At 44.5% G+C, this 24,268-nt stretch overlaps 1 protein-coding gene across 9 annotated transcripts in view; it reads right to left on the reverse strand.

Moving 5' to 3' along the window:
- The window catches only part of CCDC88A (coiled-coil domain containing 88A), a 196,003-nt gene that overhangs the window by 140,505 nt on the left and 31,230 nt on the right, over positions 1-24,268 (reverse strand). For all 9 annotated transcript variants that reach the window (XM_019500730.2, XM_019500729.2, XM_006274434.3 and 6 more), the window contains exon 3: positions 1,021-1,129. In XM_019500730.2, the coding sequence (XP_019356275.2) occupies positions 1,021-1,129 (109 nt within the window). The remainder of the gene's footprint in view (positions 1-1,020; positions 1,130-24,268) is intronic.

The raw sequence follows: 24,268 nt of genomic DNA on the forward strand, positions 1-24,268 counted from the left end.
TTACATCTCATGCAAATGTGAACACCATGCTGCAGAACTTATATGGCAACAGTTCAAACAGAAAAGAAATCCCCCACTAAATTACCACTTCATGCTGATTAAAACACTAAACTAGCCTTACCCATTTCAAAATGTGTAACTTTGAAAGAAGTTCTAAGAACAGCAGAAATTCAAACCCAACTTGAAATGTGCAACCTTAATGAATTTCAAACTGCAACTACCAAAACCAGAAGAAAGTGTTGCATCCTTTTCTGCTTCTTGTGACAGAAAGAAAAATTGAACTAGAAAGACTTACAAATAAAAATCAAATGTGGAAAGAGATGCATAAATAAACAACTAAAAGAATTCCCAGGAGTACAACTAGCTTAAAGGAGCTTCTCAAAAATCTCAAATTATTTCCCCATAAGAGACAATGATTCCCCCCTTCCCCATCTTCTCTCAAAATCCCAAACGTCTGGATTCAGGCTGGCATATGTTTATGATAATTACTTCTGACGCAGTCTCAGTCAGCTGATATCTGCAGCCCAGTGGTTCTCAACTGAAGTTGAGAATAACCTTCTCAAAAAAATAATAAAATATTATTATATATTATAAAATAAAAACTATAAAAAATGAAAATCAAACAGTCACTGCAACAGTGTGAAATCTCATTAAATTTGTTATGAACACAAGGGCAAGTTGCAGATTCTGATTCTGTAGGTAATATGTTTACTTTTTACAATTATAAAATACATTTTGAATCATATACTACTGACAGTCATATAACCTAATATATAAAGACACTGATAATTATATGAAAAGAACATCAGTTCTATATAAGTTGGTTTAGGAGCCCTCTTTTTGTTTTAAAATCTATCATAGGAACTAAGTTTACACTAAATAGTGATACATTTTGACTAAGGGACATTTAAAAAATAATCAAAACTCACATAGGTACGAGCACTCATTTAACATTTTTTGTGCTACTATCCGAACATTTTTAAATTCCACACAAAATGGAGCAAGGAAAAAAGTACTTACCTGATAATAAGATTTTATCTGTCTCACCAAAATGGACAAATTTTGAATTCTAAGAGATGCATCATTGTTGACTTTTTTATTTATTCGCTGAGTGGCAGATTTAGGATAGCTGAAAAAAATTTAAAAATTAAAATTAAAATTCTTATCTTGAAAGATCATCATTTTCAGGTACTTCTCTGAAATAAACAGAAATAGAAAATGACTGGTATAACCAAAGTTCCAGTACTGGTCTTTCTCTTTCAATGTGAATTCAATTGATTTAAATCAGTTAAAAAAAAATCAGAAACCTTTCAGCAGGCTAAAGTTTTCTCTTTTCTCAAGAGCCTGTCTTTCACCAGTCTCTTCCATACTAATCTTTTGGTTGTTCTGATCTATTCCTGATGCTCATTGTAAACTAGGAGATGGATGGGGAATCCCATTGCCAATCCATACTCAGTCCCAACTGCACAGTGGGGCACAAGTAGTTTAAATGAGCACACAATACTAGTCCCAACAGGGGTCCTGGTCATTAGGGGTGTGCGAAAGGGACTGTATTCTATTTGGATTCAGCCTGAGTCGGGGACAGTGTTTCAATTCATTGATTTGGATCACTGTCCCGATTCGATTCGGCTGAATCCGAATCTGAAGATTCGATGCTGGTTTGGAGAATCAGCGATTCAGCCACAGACACAGCTTTAAATGTTTCTTCTACATACCTCAAAGTACCAGGTGCGGCTCGTGAACACTGTGATGCTGGGGCACGTGCATTGCCCCCCCCAGTGATCAATGGTGGGAGGACCCTGGGTGCCCCACCCAGACGGAGGAGGCACCAGCTGCTGAGCCAGGGGAGCACAGGGCCCCTCCCGCACTCCCCAGCAGACCCAGAAGTGCTTGTGGTCCACTTCCAGGTCTTCTGCCAAGTGTGTTGGGGACCCCCCACACACACTCCTGTGGGATGCTCCATCCACCCCACCATCTCAGCGTTCATGAGCTGCCTGGTACCTTGAGTTATGTAGAAAAAACATTTAAAGCTGTGTCTATGTCCAAAACATCGAATCTTTCTGAATCTCTCCAAATCCATTCGGAGGGTTCCGATTCGATTCAGTGAGATTAAAGGGCCTCCTGATTTGATCCAGATTCAGAGATTCAGCCACCAAATCAGGACGAATCTCCACCGAATCGAATCAGCGACCGAAGCTTTGAACAGCCCTACTGGTTGTAGCCATGTTGGTCCAAAGACATAGGCAGACAAGATTCTTTGGGTAAGTCTGATATCTTTTATTAGACCAACTAAAATAGTTGAAAAAATTTTTCTTTGCAAGCTTTTGGGTACAAATACCCTTCTTCAGGATACTCCGTCTGAAGAAGGGTGTTTGTACCTATAACAGGGGGCCTACTCCAGGCCGATCTCACTGTGGCCCGCCCACCTGTTTCTGGGCGAACTGCCCGCCTTCTCGCCTGCCATGCCCTGTTGCTAATTGATTAATAGATGTAATTAAGTGGGAGGCTGCCCATTTCCTGCCCTGATGCCAGGGGCAGCCCAAGCCTCGCAGATGACATCTCGATGTTATCATTATCACCGGCCCCCACACTGGGCCCCAGAATCCTCCTAATTGGACCCCACCTGGATTCCTCTCCTCCGGCAGTCTCATCCGCCTTCATACCGGGCAGCATAGCTCCCTGAACTGCTTCCCCTTTGGGTGTGGTCCCCCCCGGGACCTTCAACTCACTAGCCCTGGCCCACCTCCAGGCCACTTAGAACCCCAGGCCCGCAGCTCTTGGGCGTTTCTCGCGATGGGTCCCTGGCCCTTCGACCCTTCCGGTCCTGGTCCCAGCATGGACCAGTCAGGGGAAGTTCAGACAGGCGTGAGTCTATGGCCTCACTCTTTCTCCCTGGGGTCCACCTTCCAGACCCTCCAACAAGGGGTAACCCACCCGGCTGTGGGGGTTAGGGGTTAAGGCACCCTAACCCGCCTTTCACTGGGGTGGTAACTGGCCTGGTATTTCCTGGGGGCTCCCGCACCACTGGGAACCCCACCAGGCCACCCACTCGCAGCAGGGTGCAGTTTTAAGTCATATCCAGGACCAGGAGCCTCTTTACCATCCCCTACAGCTCCTCCCTTACCTCCAGGTGATACCAGCAGCTCTGCAGCCAGGCAATGTCATTGCCTGGCCTCCAGCAGCAGAACTTCCCTGTTTATATGGGCAGCCCCTGATTCAAAATGGCTGCCCTCATCGGGCACCTGGCAGCTGCCAGCTCCAGGCCCTTAAAGTGGCAGGCACAAACAGTGCCCTGCCACAGTACCCAAAAGCTTGCAAAGAAGAATTTTTCCAACTATTTTAATTGGTCTAATAAAAGATATCAGATGGTTCCAAGACAACAGAAAGCAACATTTGCATGTTTTTGTAATATCAGTTTCCAGTCAGAAAACAAAACTACTGATCAGGTCAAAACTACGGATCAGGTCAAGGCTTTGAACAGAATCTTGGGTCCATCCTGTTTATTGTTCTGAATTACTTCCTGAATCACCAAAATTTGAGGGAACTTGTAGCAAAACTTCTGAGCCCAGTCAAGCAGAAAGTATCAGTGAAACTGGCTTCCCACCTAGATCTAGGTTATACCTTGAGATATTTTGCACACCCTGTCTGCTGAAAGAAATGGTGGACAGCTTGACTTAATGAAGAAGTGAATCCTACACAAAGACCGATTCTGCTGCTGATAAAAAAACACACAAAGTATCTGCCGCATCATGTTTCACTAGCAAATGAAGAACTTTTGGAAAGATCTGTTCATGACTGTTGTACTCCTCAAGCAGGTTACCAGTAATTCTCAGCTTCAGCTCAATAAGGAATAGTCTCAGCTCTTGAACAGCAAACAACAACCCTCACCCTGCACACATACCCACAAGCACCTGGAGAAGAGTTTGGCCTCCCAGGCCCTCCCACACTCTCCTGTGGGGTTACAATCTCTGTGGGGTTACAATGTCCTGCCACTTTCTCAAATGCACTAGATGCAATCACGCGCTGGACCACGCCAGCCTTTGGCTACTCTGGCTCCTCCAGCCACAGCGTTCTAAACATACACTCACTAGCACCCACATGCAAGGAACACACTCATTCTGCAGGAGACAACAGATCCCTCTGATTTGGTCCCTTTTATAACCTTCAATCACACCACCTCTGTCAATCATACTTTGGACCAATCATCCTCACAGAGGTGCTGTCAATCATCCAAATACCAATTACGTCACTGCTTACACCTCAGGGAAGGTGACAGTGACCAACTTGGCATTTGGCACCAACAAAGTTATATAACACAGAACATACTGGGCATGCCCACATCTCAAAACTAAGTTAATACCTCACCACAGGTGAGAAGTTCATCTTCTCTGGAACCTTCTGGTCCTTGAGCTTACAGATCATGCGGGGCACTATATTAACTACTTAACTTTAACGTGAAATTACTAGGTCAGGGGATGTACCACCTTGCAGTCTACAGCTGCAGTTAATGGGCTCTTTCATATCCTTTAACTGGACACTTCTTTGCTTTCTAGAAATAGAATTAATAAACCCACCTTGAAGCATCCTTAAAATTTCTTCAACAAATATTTTCTTTTGTCAGTCTTTCCTTCAAACACAGTATAGGCAGGGACCTACCTAAATTGCAAAGGAAGTTCACAGCACCAGTGGCACCTTCAATTTCACTCTTTTTGCCATACCCACTGAGTATGGGAAAACTTGGGCATTAATTGACTCTTGGAAACTCAACAGCAAGGGAACGCATGGCAAAAAGAGTAAGATTAAAGGTGCCACTGCACCATGAACTTCTGGTGTGATTTAACAGAAGTACAAAGAAAATAAACCCTTTCCCCCCTTATCTAGAAAAAACACAGGACTGGAGAGTTCAATCAAACTTTGATACCAAGAAACAAAGTATCTAACTTGAATGATCTAGAGCAGGGCTGTCCAGTTCTCCAACCACAAAGTCAAGGGGTAAAATTGTGGCCTGTCAACTCCCACCTGGGTACCATTATACCCATCACCCTGGTTTGCTGTTGTCGCTGGTGTCTCCAGACTCCCCCTTCATCCTCTTACTCCCTTACCCCCATTCTGTGGGTGGGGTGGGTTGGGGCAAGAGAAGAGGACACATGGTATGCGACCTGGGAGGTCCCAAAGCCCATATGGCCGTGGTCCTCGGCTTCTCACAAGCTGGACAGCCCTGATCTAAAGGATGAGAACCAACCAATACAAATTTCTCATGATCAAAATCAATGTCAAACCAATCTATTTTTTTTTCTTTGACAGAGTAATTGGCCTAGTGTTTTGGTGGGGTGCATTTCATGTTATATATCTTGGCTTTAGTAACACTAAACACAGTTCCGCAACAAGATCTCCTAAGCAAAAAGGTAATATTACTATTAAGTTAGCATACAACTGGTGGGGGAGGAGAAGAGACACACTGGGCATGTTTACACAAGATGTTTTCTGCACAGTTGACTAATTAACAGTGCAGTAAATGTCTCGGCATCTACACATGTGCCCCTATTAGGCCAGAGTAAACTAATTTAGTTCACAGCAGCGCACATGTAGATGCTACCCAGGCTGGCTGGGACATGAGGGTGCTTCACTGTGGAGGCTGCCCAGGGCTGCTCCCCCCCAGCTCACCATGCTGCATATAAATACATTCTGTAACGTATTGCTCCAGAGTTTATTCATGTGCAGTAATTACTTGTATAGATGCACCCACTTAGTAGTTGTCAATACCTTGCTGTCAGTTGAGAGAATCTATTAACCAGGGTCCTTCAGATTACAGTTTTTGGTTTAATACCTTTGAATATTGCCACTAATGACCTTATGATGGAATAGAGCATGTAAGGCAAGACACGGGCAGGGGGTACATGGGTGCTGTGTTTTGGTCTTTGCGGGCTAGAAGTTCCAGCCACTGCCCCTCCTGCTGTGTCTGGTGCACAGGGGCTTTCACTCCCCAGCGTCAGTGTGCCGGGGGATAGGGAGGGAGGCCCCACGCAGGCTTTGTCCCGGGCTGTGGTGGAAAAAGTGGGACTCAGCTCGTGACAGTGAAACCGGAAGTGCCATGGTGGGACTTCCAGTTTTGCTTTTGTTGCATCGATCGGCAGGGGATACGTAAGGTACCAAAGGTTGAGAACCACTGGAATAGAGAGTGAACTTATAAAATCTGCGTATGACACCAAGCTACAGGGACTAAAAAGCACTCTGGACAACAGGATTAGAATTCAGTGAGCCTGATAAATCAGAAAAATGCTCTGAGATGAGTAAAATTAAATTAAATTAAGAGGAGTACAAAAAGCTATACTTAGCTAAAAGTAATCTAATGTGAAAATACAAAATAGGGGATAACTGGCTAGATGGCAGTATAGCTGAAAAGGATATGAAGGTTTTATTAAACTACAAACCAAATGTTACAACAACATGAGGGTGTGCCAGAAAGGCAATACATTAACAGGAGCATTGTATGTCAGACAGGGAGCTATTTATTTCTATCTACTTGGCACTAAGGCCTCAGATGGATTCCTGAAACTAGTTTTAGGCAGCACAGTTTAAGGCAGATGTAGACTAATCTCTGGAAACAGTGGGGGGAGGGGGTGGACTGGGAAGCCCCCAGGGTGAGGGGCTCCAATCCACCAACCCCCCAACTCCAGCATGGCTGGGAAAACCCCAGAATGGACCTCCCTTCCCCCACCTTCTCCCCCATCCATCCATCCAGAGACAGCACTGGGGGCCAGGCTGTATTGCAGCAGGCCAGTGTTGGAGCAGACAAAAATTAATGAAGGTGCTCCACTTTGGCTACCCGTCAATCTTCAGGAAGGGGTGGGACTTCCAGGGCCCCTCAGCCAGAAGTGCTAGAGGAACCCACTGTGCAGTACTGCAAAAATGGCACCCAACACCGTGAAACACTGCAAAATCTGGAGCCAGCCTCCATGAATTAGGTAGGTCCCCAATAATAATTCACTCCCCTCTTTTTCCTCAGAAGTTGACATATACAAATCTCACTATCTTCTATTCATCTCTGCTTTAAAATTTTTAATTTATTCCAAATTTGTTCTCAAGTGTTAGGGCAAATTCTGTGAGCTTTCTTCTCTCAGTACTGAAAAATGTTTCTCAAACTTTCTGGTTTGGAAGCAGGAAAAGATTCCTTTTTGTAAATTCCAAGAATTTCCACCAAATTTCTAAGTCAGAATCTTTTTTTTTTTTCCCCTTCTTCTTTGTAGAACACTGACTCGATAGGGTAACATTTTCCATTACTAAAACTTCCCAAACTTTTTAAAACCATTCAATGATTTTAGGCGTTTTACTTCTCTTCCTGGCTTCTGCAATTGCAATTCTTGTCGCCACTACAAAATGAGAGGTTAATTCCTTATAACTCTTACATCTTGCAGAGCTTTCAGGAAGGTTCAATAAGAACACTACACAGATTATTTGATAGCTGGCATCCTGTTATTCTCACTACATATCCAACCTTATTCCAGAAGTTTGATTCTGGGACACACACCATATACAGTAAATTCTCCCAACTGAATGCATGCATTCTCCTCAACATTTGCCTGTTTGTAGCAAAATTGTTTTTATGTATCGTTGTTTTCAGATTGAAGTAGGGATCCTCCTCAAGTGTAGAAACTTCTATTCAGGGGTCCTTACACCAATTTTTAGATATTTCAGACTCCCTCCCCAACTTCTATGAACCCATGTGTAAAGCTTTTTAATTTTAAAAAATCCAGAGAATGAGGCCTCCATACTGGCCTGCATCAGTGTGAAACAGCGTAATTAATTTAAATAATTTTAAGAAATAACTTTTTTAATTAGGTTGAGCCTTTGCGAAGCTAATTTGCAAGTCTTCTAAGCAAAGTTCCATACACAGCCTGTTGGCATTTCTCTGCTAGTCTGTGGACGCATGTACACAAGACATTAAATGCACAGTGAACTAATTCTACTGCACATTAGTGTGTCACAACAAAAACCATGCTATTGCGCAGCAGAATTAGTCTACTGCACATCAGCATCACTAAAAATGTATGCACCAGCACTACTGCGCAGTAGCACTGGTTACTGCACATTGAATTAGTACCTGTTATTACAGGTACTAAACTTAATGCATAAGGACAACAGCACATTAATGCGCATGTAGACATACCGTGTGCGTCTGTCTGAATGTGACATAATAGTGCTGGTACACCACATTAAACATTTTAAATATAAATCTTTTTAGGGAATGCACTGGATTCAATTTTCTGTTGCCCTATACCTGGTTTTATACTGTGCAAAACAATACTAGTTTGATTTGGAAGCGTGGGAGTAAGGTTTGGGAGATTTTTTTGTCAGTATTTCTTTAGTTTAATTGGGATAGGATGGAAAGCACAGTAGAGCATCCAGATCAAAAAAGGAGGCCAATTCATTTTTTAAAATCCAGCTTCCAAACACATCACAGGTTTGGATTTTTTACGCACTATTCGTGCATTTTTTTCTGGCTTAGTTTTTTATGAAGATGAATCTAGCAAAATTTGTGCACAAGCTGATCCTTACTTGGGGAATCACCAAATTCCTAGGGGATAAATCATATTTAAGTGTTATCTTTGGTAGGATGGTCCATAAATAAAAATAAAAAGCCATCTTGGAGTAATTAATCTGAAGACGAAAACAACAGTCACAAAAGTGACTAAGTAGAGACTACACACTCTGTACACCCTGCACTCTGGATTTAATAATTCCTTCCAGAGCCAAACTAATACAGACATCTATGAAACTCAACAGCCAAATTGCAAGACAAATTTTATGGACATGATGGCAGGCAGAGACCAATGGAAGTTTTGTACTTGTGTATTTATATCTCCAAAAAGGCACATTTAAGCCCTTAATCTTCGCCTTTAATTATTATTACACAGGCTTCTCTCTCTAGGCTTTATCATCATGTTTGGCAGTACTTTTACAGTCATATATTTTAGTTTCAATTCCCTCTTTCTGATCATTCCCAAGTACTCTACAACCACCTAGGTCATAATCTAAAATTGCAGTCTTACTCAATTCAAAATTTGTTTGCAAGCCACAAAAAATTCAATAAAGGAACTCAAGACACAAAAACAGCTGCCCTGAGGTGCCTGAAAACAGATTCAAAATTGCACTTTACCCTTATACAATTATAATTTTTACAAATTAAGAACAAGTAATAATTCTATGTCTCCCCCTTCATGCTTTATCAATAATTATTCAATACAATGTTAATTAGAATCTGGACATGGCATAAAATAGTTCCATTTTTTGCAGAATTTTGCAGAACATTTTAATTTGGTAAGAAACGGGTTTACCATTTCCCTTCTGCTCTTCTACAACATGCATGATGAGCACACTTGGGTTTTTTTCTTCCTTTCATCCTCATCAATAGATATAAAATGATCTTTTTATATTCACCTTTCCTTCCTACTACTTTGCCTTCTCCAAACCCTGTTCCATCCAGTTTTTAAGCTTATGGCTAACAGCCATAAGCTACTCCCTTGAGCTTCTCATTTTCCTTTCCTCCTAAAATCAAGTTCTCCATTTTTCTCACTTTCATACCATCTCATATTATAACAGATCTGTTTCCACATGTACAACCATCTTGCCCAATCAACCTTTTAATCATCTGGGAACCTATTTTTAAACTAAATTATTGTTCTTCCCGATATCCCTCTTTCAACACTTGCTATTCTTTGAAAAATTGACACGCTCTCATCCTGTCACTCATTTCTCTTGTAATTTCTAACCTCCCAGTCCTAAAAGTAGCAGAAGGGCTTTCTGTTTTTCCTGATACCCCTGACAGTAAGGCAGGGGGGAGGGGGTGTCAAGGAAGTCACCTGACCTCTGCTTCCCAGATTCACTTTCCCTGCTGTAGCAATGGGAAGGGGACAAATTCAAGGCAAACCTCCAATAATTAGATTATCTACCTGGAAAATTATAACAAGTGTATACATTTTTAATATTCAGAATCTTATTATTAGGGGGTCATCTTCTATCTGAGTAAATATAGTAACTTTTGTTCTGTGTTACTGTGGAAAAGAAATAAATATTTCTTTCCTTCACCAGAGTACCCAGTGTCAATTAAGCAGATTTTTCCTGTAGAGTGCAGAACTTTACTTATCTAGGCCATTTCAATGACTGAGCAACATTCCTTGCATTTTAAAGAATATTTAGTATCTCCTTATGGGTATTAAAAACAATAGATTAGAACCAAGGCAACTTGGACCATATGCTGTCCATGAAACCAGTACAGTAACCGGAGTGGAAAAGTACTCAGCCCTTTTTCTTGAGTTTCAGGAAGCGCTGCTCAATAGGAGTCTGAATTTGCTGGGAAAATTCTGTCACAACTTGTGCGTCAGACCCATGTCAACCCTTTGATAATGAAGACTATGGCCATGAATAGCAGGGATGTGAAAGGTTAAACTATTAATCGTTTAACCTATTAGTGCAGTGATAAATCAGTTAACTTATCTTTTTTGGACTCCTGTGCTGTGTACAGGTGAGTTTTTAAAATAAGAGTAAATGTCCGGGTTTTCTACTCTCCCGGGCTGACTGCTTAGGGCTGTGAGCAGCGGGCAAGGTGATTGGCTGCTGGGGGTCATGTGCTCCCCGCTCCAGCAAGCTGGGGGGAGTGGGAGGGAGGAAGCGAGAGAAAGAGAGACAGTCCATGCACAATGCGGGAGCTGCGTGGGCAGCAGGGGTGCAGTGGGGCAGAGGTCTGTGGGTCGGGCAGGGGGGCAGGGGCTGCGGATCAAGAGTGAGGGGCACGGGGGATGGGACAGGTGACTGTGGGTTGGGTGTACAGGGCACTGGCAGTGCCAGGGGGCTATGGGTCGAGAGTGAGGGGCCCTGCCAGGGCTGGGGTCAGTGGGTCTGGAGTGAGATGCTGCTGCATGGCTGGGGTGGTGTGGCTTGTCAGTGAGGGGCAACAGAATGGGCAGGGCATTGGTATGTCACTCCCCTCTCCCATCATATTCTCCCTCCCCCCCCACCCCCCGCGACAGGTGTCTTCTTTTTTGGACCTCAAAATATGGTAACCCTAATCTGGACAGTCATGCATGCCTCACTGGAGAGCATGCCACTAGATGCCTTTACAACAATTTTATAGCACTCCAACCGAGGAACTTGGAAGGAGGGTGTCACTACATATAGCAGTATATTTTTGTAGCGTTTCAAAGCTCAGTGGCACCAGTAATGCTACAAATGTAATATCTGTCCAAACCCTATCAATACCAACATAGGAAATGCAGAATTCTAAGTTGCTCACAGAAAAATCTCAAGATATTCATACTCTATCCATAGTCTTCAATTTCTGGATAAGAGCATGGAAAAAATATAGATAATTCTTACAACATCAGTAAGCATTAGTTGCTTTACAGGAGTAACTTAGAATAAACTGAGCCAAATATTCTTAATCAGTTAGACTGAGAGAAATAAAATTGAAGGAACTAGTAGCAAGCAAGGCAGTGTCATAGGATGAGATATCTGTAGAGCTATAATAAAGGTGAAATGGTACAAGGACAGGGGAAGAACAGGGAAGTGAAAGTTTGGTCTGACTTGGTTGTATCTACTCTGACTGCAAAATAATAGAATAGAAGATGTGTTTTAAATATTAACATTAAGACCAGTTCGCATTATCATACGTCCTCAGATGGTGTCCCTCTCTGCACTAAAATTCTGTTTAGGAAGAGAAAACCATCTGCAGAAGTTAGATACCCTTGCTTTCAGGACTTAGTCTCTGAAATTTGGGTAAAGTACTTTGTCCTAACAGACTGGCACCTGTTAATGATTTTAAAACCTTAGAACTTAGTAAATTTGAAGTATTAAAAGAACTTCCTTTGTTCTTCAGGATCACAGAATTGTAGTCTTCTTTTCTTTAGGTTTTAAAAAATGTGTTATTTGTAACCTTTCCAGATTTTTAACCATTATCATTTGTAATCATTTAACTTTTCATTTCCATAACCTGCCTGATTCTATATAATCGTTTCTTGTTTTCAAGTTTAAAAAAGCCCATTATCAATTGTAACTGAAGTAACAAGAGTTTTTACATCTTTCCATATTTACTTAATTAAGAGTTCTGCTAAAGTTTTCCTTTAATCATTCTTTTAGACTGCTTAATTTTGCTCAGACCTACCTTGGCCTTTCAGATTACATCTGGATATCAATGCCCCTTGTTAAACTAGACTACAACTGCACAGAAAAAGCACTCTTGTTCCCTGATTCATCTGACTCTTGGTGATACCCATATTAATAGTACTGGCTCTATCAGAAAACTGCTCTGATAGCTTTGGGGTTTTTTCCTATAAAAAAAAAATACATGTAGCATGAAATAACTGCTTTGCACGCCTATGCATTCTTTTGTGAGATGCTATACACTTACTATCAACTCTATCTGACACTTACAATAGACTTTTAGGACAAGCAGTGACAAGATATGAACAGGCATTTTTAGTGCAATAGCAACACCTAGGTCTAAGTCCCATTTCATCCCAATGAATCAAATGTCCTTGATCCAGAATAAGGCAATGAGAAGAAACAGTCAGTTGAGATTCAATCCAAAAAAAAATGGAAGAAAGGATCCATAGAACACAGCAATCATTATAATACTTGCATTGATAGAGGTTATCTGTCCATTGCTTTTAACTTGTATCTTGCAAGTCTGGTTAGAACAATTACATATCAAGAGTAGCTAAGCCCGTTATCCAGTCTATATCTCGAAAGACTATTCAGAACTTGTCTTGGGGTAAAATCTCAGAACCATAGGAAACTAGAGCCAAAAGGCACCTTATGGGGTCTTGTAGTCCAGTGTTTCCCAACCCATGGGTCGCGAACACAAGTGGATCACGTGAATATATGAAAGTGAACAAACTTTAAAAATGGATCAACTAACTTTAAAAATGGATTCTCCTTTAAAGGAGAAAATCATGGGAAACCGTGGCTTTTCCTTTGCAGGATAGAAGGGTTCCAGCCTGAAAGAGGCTGCTTAGGGCCCCCATGCCCCTCACATACCCCTGCCCCACACACTGGGGAGCTGGGGTATGGGGACAGGGGTTAGCAGGTTGGAAGTGAGGGGCGCTGCGTTGAGACTGGCCATCAATGTTTACAAATGGGTCTTGGTACAAAAAAAGTTGAGAACCACTGATATAGTATATCCCCCTGTAATAAGGTGCTCTTTCAGCAACAACTGGGTGGCCGCCTTGGGGTGGAGCAGTACCTGGCTGCCTATTCTGGTCCCCTAGTTTGGCCCCCTTTCTTTCTCTTTCTCTCTCCTGCCACACATCTTGGTGTTGAGATGTTTTTCGACAGGCTGTCTTTAAGGAAGCTAAGCTTAGGCCATAGGCGCCTTGTCTCCCTATCCTGTCTCCAGCCCCAAGTCTAACAGGGCTGCACAGGTCTTCACCCCCTCTTTCTCCCATGCCCCCTTCTTTTTCTTGCCAGTAGGTGGATGCCCTGGGTATGACCATAAACTGCATCTGACTGGAGGACATGGTGGCAAGGTGGTGAGGCTACTCATGGTGGGGTAGCTCCTATAAAATACCACAATATTGTAAACTCCAGAGTAAGTCCCCACTGCCTTGTGGGTACTCCTTGGGCAGGAAGGGTAAGAGATATCACCCTGACAGAAATGCACCCTGAGGTGTTAGACAGTCAACAGTTGTTTTTATCTGTTACTCTCTAGCACAGGGGTGGGCAAAATGTGGCCCGGGAGCCAGATGCGGCCCACCAGGCCATTCTATCTGGCCCGCGGGGCCCCTAAAAATTTTAGAAAATGAATATTCATCTGCCCTGGGCTGCCTGTCATGCGGCCCTCAACACTTTGCCAAAACTCAGTAAATGGCCCTCTACCCAAAAGAATTGCCCACCCCTGCTCTAGCAGAAGCTGCAACCATCAAGAAAGGCACTGAATGTCTGGACTTGGTCTGGCCTTTAGATTCTGTCTCAATGATCTAAAGGAGGGATGGTAGGTCTTGGGTAGCCTGCACTCCTCCATACTCTTGCCTAGGCATACGTATCAAAGATCACAGTGTAATGGTGTGATGGTTGCCTGACTCCATACAAGTTGATTCATCAGGCACCTCACCAGACCTCGTATGAAAAAAAGCATGATCCAGAGGATCAGCAGTTGCCTACTGGCTGTCCAGTGCTGCCAGGCTTCAGCCTGTCTTAGTCCTCCTTTTTGCCCAGGCTCCTTTTTATCCAGGATCTGTCCAATCTGAGTTCTGGCCACCCCAACCTGGTTTCTCACTCCCTAAAACCTGCAAAAAAAACAACAACCCCAAAACCCCACAGAAAAAAAATCAACCCAGCTGTATGTACTGAGCCCTCTGTCCTGCAGCTTCCTTGCCTCCCCTCACAGCCACCCTGGTCCACAGGGTGTTACTACTGTCATGAGTAGAGAAAAAAGAAAAAAGGAAAAAAAAGAACAGCAACCAGGCCTGCATTGGGTTCTCAAGACAGTCTGTGGTCCTTAAGGTAACCCGCTTCCCCAGGCCCCTCTGGTGTCACTACAAACAGTTCTTAGTCTGTTAGGGCATACTTAGCACCTCCCCCCTCCCTTTTGGGGCTCCTCCAGGGTGAACATAAAAACCACCTCCAATTTTTGTATTCCCTTCTCAGGGCCTTCCAAACATTAAAAAAAAAGTGATAAGGGAAAAGAAAAAAGGAGGTACTCAAGTATTTCCTGGGTACTTGCTCCTTCATTCTGGGTCAACCGAAGTCCCTCTTTTGAGGCACCAGTTCTCCTGGCCAGAGGAGTTCTTCTGGCCTTACTTCGCTGCAAAGCTCTGTCTCCCTCCAGTGCCATAGCCAGTTCCCTCCCTTTGGCCTGGGGCAAGTTCAAATCTTACTCAGCTATGCCTGCCTGGTCAGCTGACCGGGATTACTGATCCTTGGGTGCAAGTGTGCTCAATCACTTGCTTTCTTCCCCCTGCTGGGTTTGGTAGCTGGCTAAGCTTAGCAAGTGTGAGCCCCTGGCACAGAACCTGGCCTCATCCCTTCTCTGGGTCCCTGGCTCCTCCTCTCTACTGCCAACTGCTTGCTCCCCTCCTGGCCAGCTAGGGCGTCCCTCGACAGCTGCGGTCTTTCTCCAACCCCTCCATGCTGGCTGTGTCCCTCTTACAGCAGGCAGTTGCCCCCTTTCCTGGGCTACAAATGTTTAGGCCTTAAAGAGCCCACTGCCTTTCCTTCCCTGGCCCCCTCTTCTTCAAAACTCAGCTAGGGTTCCATTACACCCCTTCCACCCCCCCCCCCCCCAAGACTCTGTGCCACAGCTGGGAGACTGGCAGGGTGAGGCAGGGGAGCAGGGGCAGGGCCATAAGTATGGGTGTACCTACTAGCTGCCCAAACCTGATGCAGGTCCCCACCAACTTGCACCCAGGGGAAGCTGGAACCCAGGGGAAGAAACAATGGTAACAAGGGTGCAGCTAGAAGTTGCCTGGACTCAATACAGCTCCTCACTGCTTAGTCTTAGTGAGGACCTGGGCATCCACATAGGCAAAATCCTCAGGCTGTACAGGTCAGATCCAGTGGCTAGATCCACCCGGAAGGCTGTATGTTGCCAAACACTGCCCCACAGCCACAGAGAATAGTCTGTTTCATAGATTCATAGATTGTTAGGAGCTGGAAGGGACCTTGTAGATCATCGGGTCCAGTCCCCCTGCACTAGGCAGGAAAAAACAACTGGGGTCAAGAAGATGAAGGCTGTTTTCCTTAAGTTGGGACAGCAGGTACTGATTTCCAGGCAGAGTTTGCAATTATCAGGGCCGAACACTTCTTCCATCCCCCTATAGAAAAGCTAATTTGTTAATTCCTATACAGTTTGAAAAACACATCTGGACGAATGAGGCTTCTTTTTTTAAAAAAAAGTTAAAAATCATAGGTCCTCTTTGTAATTGTCCTTCACGTATTTGAAGACTATTATCAAAGCCCCGCCTTCAGTCTTCTTTTCTCCAAACTAAATAATCCTACTTCTTTCAGCCTTTCTTCATAAGTCACATTTCTCAAGGCTTTAATCATTTCTAACACTCTCCACTGGACTCTTTCCAATCTGTCTACATCTTTCTCGCAAGTGTGAGGCCCAAACCTGGACACAGTACTGCAGGTGACGCCTCAACAGAGTGGAAGAATCACTTCCCTTGATTTACAAGTGACAAAATACAACCCAATATGCTGTCAGTTTATTTTGCAACAAGAGCACACTGTTGGCTCAGTTACAGTGTGTTCCACTGTAACCCTCAGGTCCTTCTCTGATGTCTTGCAGCCTCACCACTCATTCCCTAGTTGTGCATGCAATTAGTCCATTCCAAGTGGAGCACTCTGCACTTGTCCTTGCTGAATTTCTCCAGTTCTCTATTTATCTAGGTCATTCCAGATCCTGACCCTACCCACTAGAGCAGGGGTGGGCAAAATACAGGCCATGAGCTCAATCCAACCTGCCAGGCCAATTTATCCAGCCTGCAGGGCCCCTCCAAAACACAATTATTACTGGCCTGCGGCTGCCCCTCTGAAACCCAGCCAGACATGCGGGCTTTCAGAAGTCACCCACCACCAAACTGGGCTGGCTCTGTGCCTCTACCTCTGTGGGGCTCTCGGCACTCTAGGCAGGAGTTCCATGCAGTGGCACGGAGCCAGCACAGCCCAATGGTGCATGTCTCCCTGTGGCTCCTGGCACTCCAGCTGGGAGCTGCAGGAAGCCAAACATTGGACTGGGCTGGCTCCATGCCGCCACATGGGACTTCCTGCACTCCATCCGGGAGCTGCGCACTATCAAACAGGCTAGGCTGTCTCCATGTCAGCGTAAACCTTTGAACCAGGCTGGCTTCATGTCAGAACATGGAGCTCCCAGCACTGCAGGCAAGAGCTCCGTGCCATTAGCCATGCCAGGCCAGCTCTGTACCACCACATGCAGATCCCCAATGGAGTGCTGAGAGCCCCACATGGAGGCACAGAGCCAGCCCAGCTTGGTGGTACACAACTTCCTGCAGCTCCTGGCACTCTAGTGAGAAGCCGTGTACCATCAGACCAGGCCAGACCAGCTCCATGCCACCACATGCAAATCCCAAAACTCAGCCAGAGCTGCACACCAAGGGGAACTCTGCCTGCCATGGACGATGAGCACACCAAGGGCCTGCCACCTGTGGCTGTTGCCACTGCCAGCATCAGGGGCTGTGCACCATGGTTGGGGGAGGGAGTATGTAGTGAGGAACAATACAACACGCCCCCCCCACAAATCCCACACCCACCAACACCCCCCTGTACCCACATTAGCCCACACCCACACTCTCTCACAAACATACCCACACTCCCCCCACAAACCCCACCCCCAACCAATATAAAAGAGAAAGACTTTTATTTTGAGCTATTCTGCAATTGCCTCTATATACACTATGGAAACACACAAATCAGGACAAAATATTTTTTGAAATAACATTTAAATATGTTATAGTGCATGTTTGATTTTTAATATATGATTTTTTTCCAGTTCCAAGATAGCAAGTCCCCCCTCCCAATAAGAGTACTTCAAGGGGCAAGGGGAGGGACTTCCAGTGGCAAATGTCAGGGATTAGGGGCAGGACTTTTGGTCCCAAGATGGTGACCAGGGGCAGGACACCTGTCAAGGGGCGGGGCTACCCTTGCAGCCCTCAACAGCTCACTAAAAGTCATTAAGCAGCCCTCCGCCTGAAATAACTGCCCATCCCTGCTCTAGAGGGTCTCTATCTCCACCTTATTTGGCATCTCCTGCAAATTTGCTAAATGCGTACTCAATTCCATTGTCCAAATCAATAATGAAGAGGTTAAACATAATGAAGACTCCCAGGGAACTCTATTTGATACCTTCTTCCAACTAGACATTGAGCCATTGATGACTACTTGTTGAGAATGGTGATCCAACCATTTATGTATCCACATAATAGTACTTTCATCTAGACTGCATTTTCTTAACTTGTTAATGAAAATGGTGTGGAAGACAATATCAAAAGCCTTGCTAAAGACAAGGTTTATCATACCTGCTGCTCTCATAACATCCACAGAGCCTGTCGCCTTATCATAGAAATCAGATTAATCAGGCATGACTTGTTCTTGATGAATCTATGCTAGCTGTTCCTGTTTGTCCTGTTCTCCTCTAGGTAACTCAAAATAGATTTCTTGAAGACCTTCTCCATGATCTTTCAAGGTATCGAAGTCAGACTGACTGGACTGCAGTTCTCCAGATCCTCCTTCTTCCCTTTCTTAAAAGATGGGCACTATTTTTGCCCCTTCTCAGTCATTCAGGACCTCACCTGACCTCCACAAGTTCTCAAGGAGGGCAGTCAATGGCTCTGAAATTACCTCAGCCAACCTGAAAGCATGTAACTTCTCTAAGTAATCCCTAACTTGTTCTTTCACTCTAGCACAATTATCTCCTTCCCTATGTTTACTGCCAAATATGCTTGCCATCCGATGGCCGACTTTATTTATCAAAAACAGGACTGCTTAACCTGCAAACCACAGGCCAGATCTGGCCTATGGATCCATGCCATCTGACATGCAAAGCTCTACATGACTCCAAATATTTAGCAGCAGGGGACTGGTGGCAGTTTCCCTGCTGCCAGATTTCTGGAGTCATGGGGAGGTTTGACAGGCCAGATAAAGTGGCCTTGCACACACAAATTAGGCAGGCAGGGCCAATCCAAACACACATGGGGTAGAAAGAGGCAGCCAAGGGCCTAATCCACACACAGAAAGACAGATGGTGGAGCTGGCACACAGAGCCCAGCCCACCCCGCAGATCAGTCCCACACTACTCATCTGGCTCCCAAGGCCCAGAGGTTGAGTACTACTGATCAACAGGGATCCTGGTTTTCTCTGTTTAAAAATAGCAAATTATCCAATTAAACACCCCCCCCAAATCCAGGTTTTCCCGTGATTAAAATGAAACACCACTATGTATATTTAAAATTTTAAAGGTATCTGGAAGTCTACCAGTGCCTCAAGCACTATAATAAAATAAATTCATATAGTCATAGACATTAGGGCTGGAACACACCTCACAAGATCATCGAGTCCAGCTCCCCTGCCTTAGGCAGGAAGTCTGCTGGGATCAAATGTTCCCAGCAAGATAAGGTCTTTCTTTGGTCTTCCTCCTCAAAAAGATCCAAACGCTTTTTGAAAAAGTCCAGAGTAGGTGCCTACACCACCTCTGGGGGGTGTCTGTTCCAGACCCTGGACACTTAGACTGTAAAGAAGTTTTTCCTTATGTCCAGTCTAAATCGGCCTTCCAGAAGTTTGTGGCTGTTAGACCTTGTTATCCCTTGGGGAGCCTTGGTGAACAACTGTTCTCCAAGATCCTCATGCACCCCTCTTATAAACTTACTGGCTGCCACAAAGTCCCCCTTGAGCATTCTCTTCTCCAGGCTGAAGAGTCCCATGTCCCAATTCTAAATACCTATAAATTTTGGCGTTTCATTTTTGGTTTATCACGGAAAATCAGAGCACCCCCTGCTCCCTTTGTTCACCAGGACACGGGTCCAGCTGTGGCCATCCTCCTCCCCCACCTCCCCCCACCGCTTCGGGGCACTAAGCAGCCCTGATATGCTGGTGCTCTGCCCATGCCATTGCCCCATTGCCTCTCACTCCAGACCCACAGCCCTCCCTCCCTCCCACCCCTGCTGGTGCCCCTCACTCCCCGACCGCAGTCCCCCTGCCCCCACCCAGCCCTGCTGGAGGGGGCCCTCCAACAGCCAAGGCTAGAGGGCTAGGGACTTAGGTCTGCAGTCCCCTGTCCCCCCCTGAGCCCCGACTGCCGCCCACGGGATGCAGCAGCTGCTGTAGCATAGCAGAGCACAGAGCCCAGCTCCCCCTCCCCCATGGGTGGCACAGCCAGAGTACAGCCTGTCCGGGGCGGGGGAGGGGCGGGCACAGCAATGCAGGCTACCTACTATGGGCTTGGAACTCCCTGCCAGGCTGCCTCCCCCCCCAACCCCCCCCACCCAGGGTCTCCGCAACACAGTGGGCAGGGCATAGTATGGCACAGCAGAGCAGGACCAGGCGGGGAAGCTTGTTGCCATCACCGGGAGCTCCACGCTGCAAGGTGCCCCCTGCCCATCCGGCAGCACCAAGGGGAACAACTCTGCACAGCCACCCCTACAGCTGCTGTGTAAGCAAGGGGTACCTTGCCCTAGTGGTGTGGAACAGTGGCACCAAGCTTCTCTGCCCCACGCTGCCCTGCTGCACCAGGTCCTGCTCACTGGGCCACGAGGGGGGGGGGGGGGAAGAAAGGCAGCAGGATGGGAAACCCAAGCCAACAGCAGCCAGCCCACACCCGCCCCATACATGAATCTGGGGGGCAGATGCCCCCCATGCCCCCCCATGGGAGTGTGGGCAGTGGGCATGGTGCCAGCCCCCCCTCGGATGAGTCACCCACAGCTCTGTCCTTCTCCCCACCCAGGCACTGCAGCTGCATATTCCACTCTGGGCCCCAAGCCCCATACACCGTCCAGGCTGGGCAGCAGCCCCAGCCCCAGCCCCAGCCCCAGCCCTGCCCAACTCCCTCCTTCCCTCACTATGGCAGCCTCAATCCCCCACCTGAGATTTATCTGCAGGTAGCTGCTCTCCAGGCTTCTTGGCAGCCATGTGCACGCGTATGCATGCATGTGCATATGGTACCCCCTGCCTGATCGCTCTTCTCCCGCTCCCCGAGCCCCTTGCAGGCTGGAACTCTGCCAGCCTGCAAGGGGAAACTGACTGTTTCCCATGTTTTTCTCCTTTAAAAGGAGAAAATCCAGATTTTTCTCCTTAAAATAAGACAGTCCAGGTTTTAATTGCATTTTTCCGTGGCAAACAAAAAACCCAGATCCCTGCTGATCAAGACTGAAGCAAAAAGAGCATTAAATACTTCTTCAGCCTTCTCTGCATCCTTCACAACTATGTTGTTTTCTATGTTCACTAAGGGATCTATACTTTCTTTGGTCTTCCTCTTACTTCCATAAACTTCATTAACGATAGGATTTCACTTTTGTATTAATTCATTCTTAACTGAACAATGACATGGATAGCAATGTACTCTCTATGGGCTACACATTGAAAAATTTCAGAACATGAAGCTTATGCAGAAAGCAACAGCCCACTCAGCAAGTGAAGAATCTTTCTGGGTACACAGACACTACTACCTCACAATCTGCACTGGTTGCCTTTTGGGCTTTGCATGGTGTTTAAATTAGTGATTTTAGCCTAAAATACCTTATTAGCTAACTTGGAACCTGCCTGAGAGAACATTTCTCCTGCCATGTGATGCTACCACAGCTACAATCACTGGAACTTGCCTGGTTTATGAGACAGTACCCTTGACAGGACATTTTCCATGAGTATACTATAACTACCTCCCTTAATCAAAAATTGTCTGCAACTGAATCTGGGGATCTTCAGGTCATTTTGCTAAGTCCATCTGCTCAGACATTCCTTTTAGAAGCTCTGAGATCTCGGAGATGGCCGTCTTACAACACTATGCATTTGCAGCTAGTTTTATATTTTCATTATAGCCTTTCACTATAACTGTCTATTTAACAGTTTGTCAGGGTGCAGAAAACCTAGGAGAGGCATCTTTTTTTTTAATGAAACAAATAACCTATTATAAAATATAACATGTTTAAACAACTAAAAAAACAAAAAAAAAATCAGGAAAAAATGCAACAAGCTACACTTGAAACGGGAAAGAAATTTGTCCGTATACAAAAAGATAAATATTATGAAATAAAGCTCATAAAATGTATTTGACTGGTTAACACAAATATTAGAGGCTTGCATTTTATACTAAATGTTCAAATTTTCTTTTAACCATAACTAATTTTATTATTGATTGCTCTTAAATGAGTGTGTGCATAAGCAGAATTTTGAAACCCATTTCTAATCATAATAGAAAATTCTATCAACTAGAATGTATTTGGTCTAAAACTGAAATAATGAAGTATTCATACAATTAAAAAATAGAATAACTGTACTCAAAACAGATGACAAAGAGAAATAACTTTTAAAATACACGTATGTTGGTTCTAAAAACTGATCTTTTTGAAAAACAGAAAATGACTTGCCAAAATAAATTCTGCATGATATAGAGATAGAAGATGCTACAGCTCCCTCACTAGTCACACTACAGCTATTTTTCCAAGGAAATGAATCCTACGACTCTGAATAGCTCCCTTTGTAAGGTAGAAAATTAAAATGCTTCACTGGCAAATAGCCCCACAAAATAGGGCAAATCTTTCTGTAAGTCAATAGGCAGCACAGCAGTAAAAGACAGCCTTAAGCAATTTTACATTAAGAGCAACCTACTTATGACAAGTTACATTAATTTCAATGGCGACAAAAACAGACAAGAGCATCTACCACAATAATGCATTAGTTTAAAAAAACACAGAAAATGGGGAGAACCTCAGACATTTGAAATACTGTAAGTACCATGAATTACAGATTAAGACCTCATATAATCAGGGCATGTGCATCTTATTCATTGACTAAAACCTAACAGATATAGGAATCTGATAGCTTAATGGCTTCATACTTAAGTCTAAACAGACTTCAAACTAATTGTGCCCCCTCTTGCCATCTGTTCATTGATGGCACTTAATAACTAAATGCACTACTATGGTGCAAATTATTTTAAAAGATAATTTATAATATAATATTACTCAAATTTGTTACAATAAAGCAATACACAAGCTTTCTAACATCTGCACAGCAAAAAATGGCTAGAGTGATTTGAATTCTAACCTACAGTATCCTACTTACCTTTGTAAATAAATGGTATTGGTTGAATAAAATTATATTCTCAGCCAAAACCCTCCAATAAGAACATTATCATTCTTTTTCCCTTGCTTTTTAAAAACTTCAAATACCAAAGCCTCATAGATTTGAAAAACTGCATCAATCTCTGTATTGTTCATTATAAAATGGAAAAGATATTAAGCATGTTTTACAAATAAAACAAGCATAATGCTACAGTCTCAATTTATTTTAACACTCGTAGTATAACAAGGGTATTAACTGGAGTACATCAGTGGACAACAGTATGGGTTAACTCTGTCTGATTTATTCTAAGTATTTAAGCACCTCAAGTAATATGGGCATGATCAAGAAGATGTTTAAGTCAGCCCTTGGGTCTGGTTGCTGCAGAGTGAAGAGTTCCTGATGAGTGAGAATACAGACAGGCCCACAGGCACAAGGTACCCTAAGGAGCTAAAGGGGTTGATCTGGGACAGTGACTAAGCAGTGTTTTATTTGGAGTGAAGCAGCTCACTCATGGTTTTGGTTTTGGGTCTAACTGGAGATTTGGGTTGTAGTTGTAGGGGCAGTCAGGAGGCCATGAAGCACTGGAGCACTCCACTGAGCATCCTGCACTGAGCAGTGACTATATCAAGGCTGGGGGAAGGAATAGAGAAAGAACAAGGCTGGGATAGCTTGAGCCAGGACAAAAGGATGGAAGTTTTAGCCAGAGGCGAAGGCTGCATTTGGGCCAGGAGCCCAGAGAGACAGAGACTGAAGGGGCAAGGCTAGAACAAGTCAATTAGAGCCAAAAGCCTCAGCCAAAAGAAAGGGACTTAAGTAATAGAAGTCAAAGCCTAAACAAAAGGGACAAGAATCCTAGGGGCCAAATTACCTAAATAACAGAGATTGAGTGACACCTGCAAGGTATGGGCATGGTTATAGGGGGGGCTGGCTGCCTCAGTTAAGGTCCTTCAGGCAAGCAGGGCCAGGCCACAACCCAAGCTGACAGGGTCTAGAGCAGGGAACTGCGTCAGAGGGCGAGCAAGGCCAAGTGGACTGGCCTGAGTGGAGTTGAGTACCCAAGACTACATTCCAGTTCTCCAGAGGCAGCATCCTGGACTGTGTAACAGCAACAAAGGTGTGGGACGTAAGTATGAAGCAGTAGCCTTGGGAGACCAGTGAAAAGTGGTGCAGGGTAAATCTGACCACCAGGGGGTGACATAGCCACCCTCTGGGGCTGTACCTGCTACACTGCATAAACACAACACTGGTCTCAATTTTTTGCCTCCCTCTTACACTGTAGCAGCCTTGGCTATAGTACATACTGGTTAAAGTGCATAAACCACTTAAAGGCACAGAAAAAACTCTTTACCTTCCCTGTCTACTTTGTAATGTAACTGTATTCCACTTAACCACGTAATCAGTGAAGCTAAGTAGGTTCTATGGATTTCAAGGCTTTTAAAGCAGCCTTGAATTGCCCTGGCTCTCTTAACCCCCACTGCCTAGG

The sequence above is a fragment of the Alligator mississippiensis genome, chromosome 1 (genome assembly GCF_030867095.1).
Source record: "Alligator mississippiensis isolate rAllMis1 chromosome 1, rAllMis1, whole genome shotgun sequence".
In the NCBI taxonomy this organism is placed as follows: domain Eukaryota; kingdom Metazoa; phylum Chordata; order Crocodylia; family Alligatoridae; genus Alligator; species Alligator mississippiensis.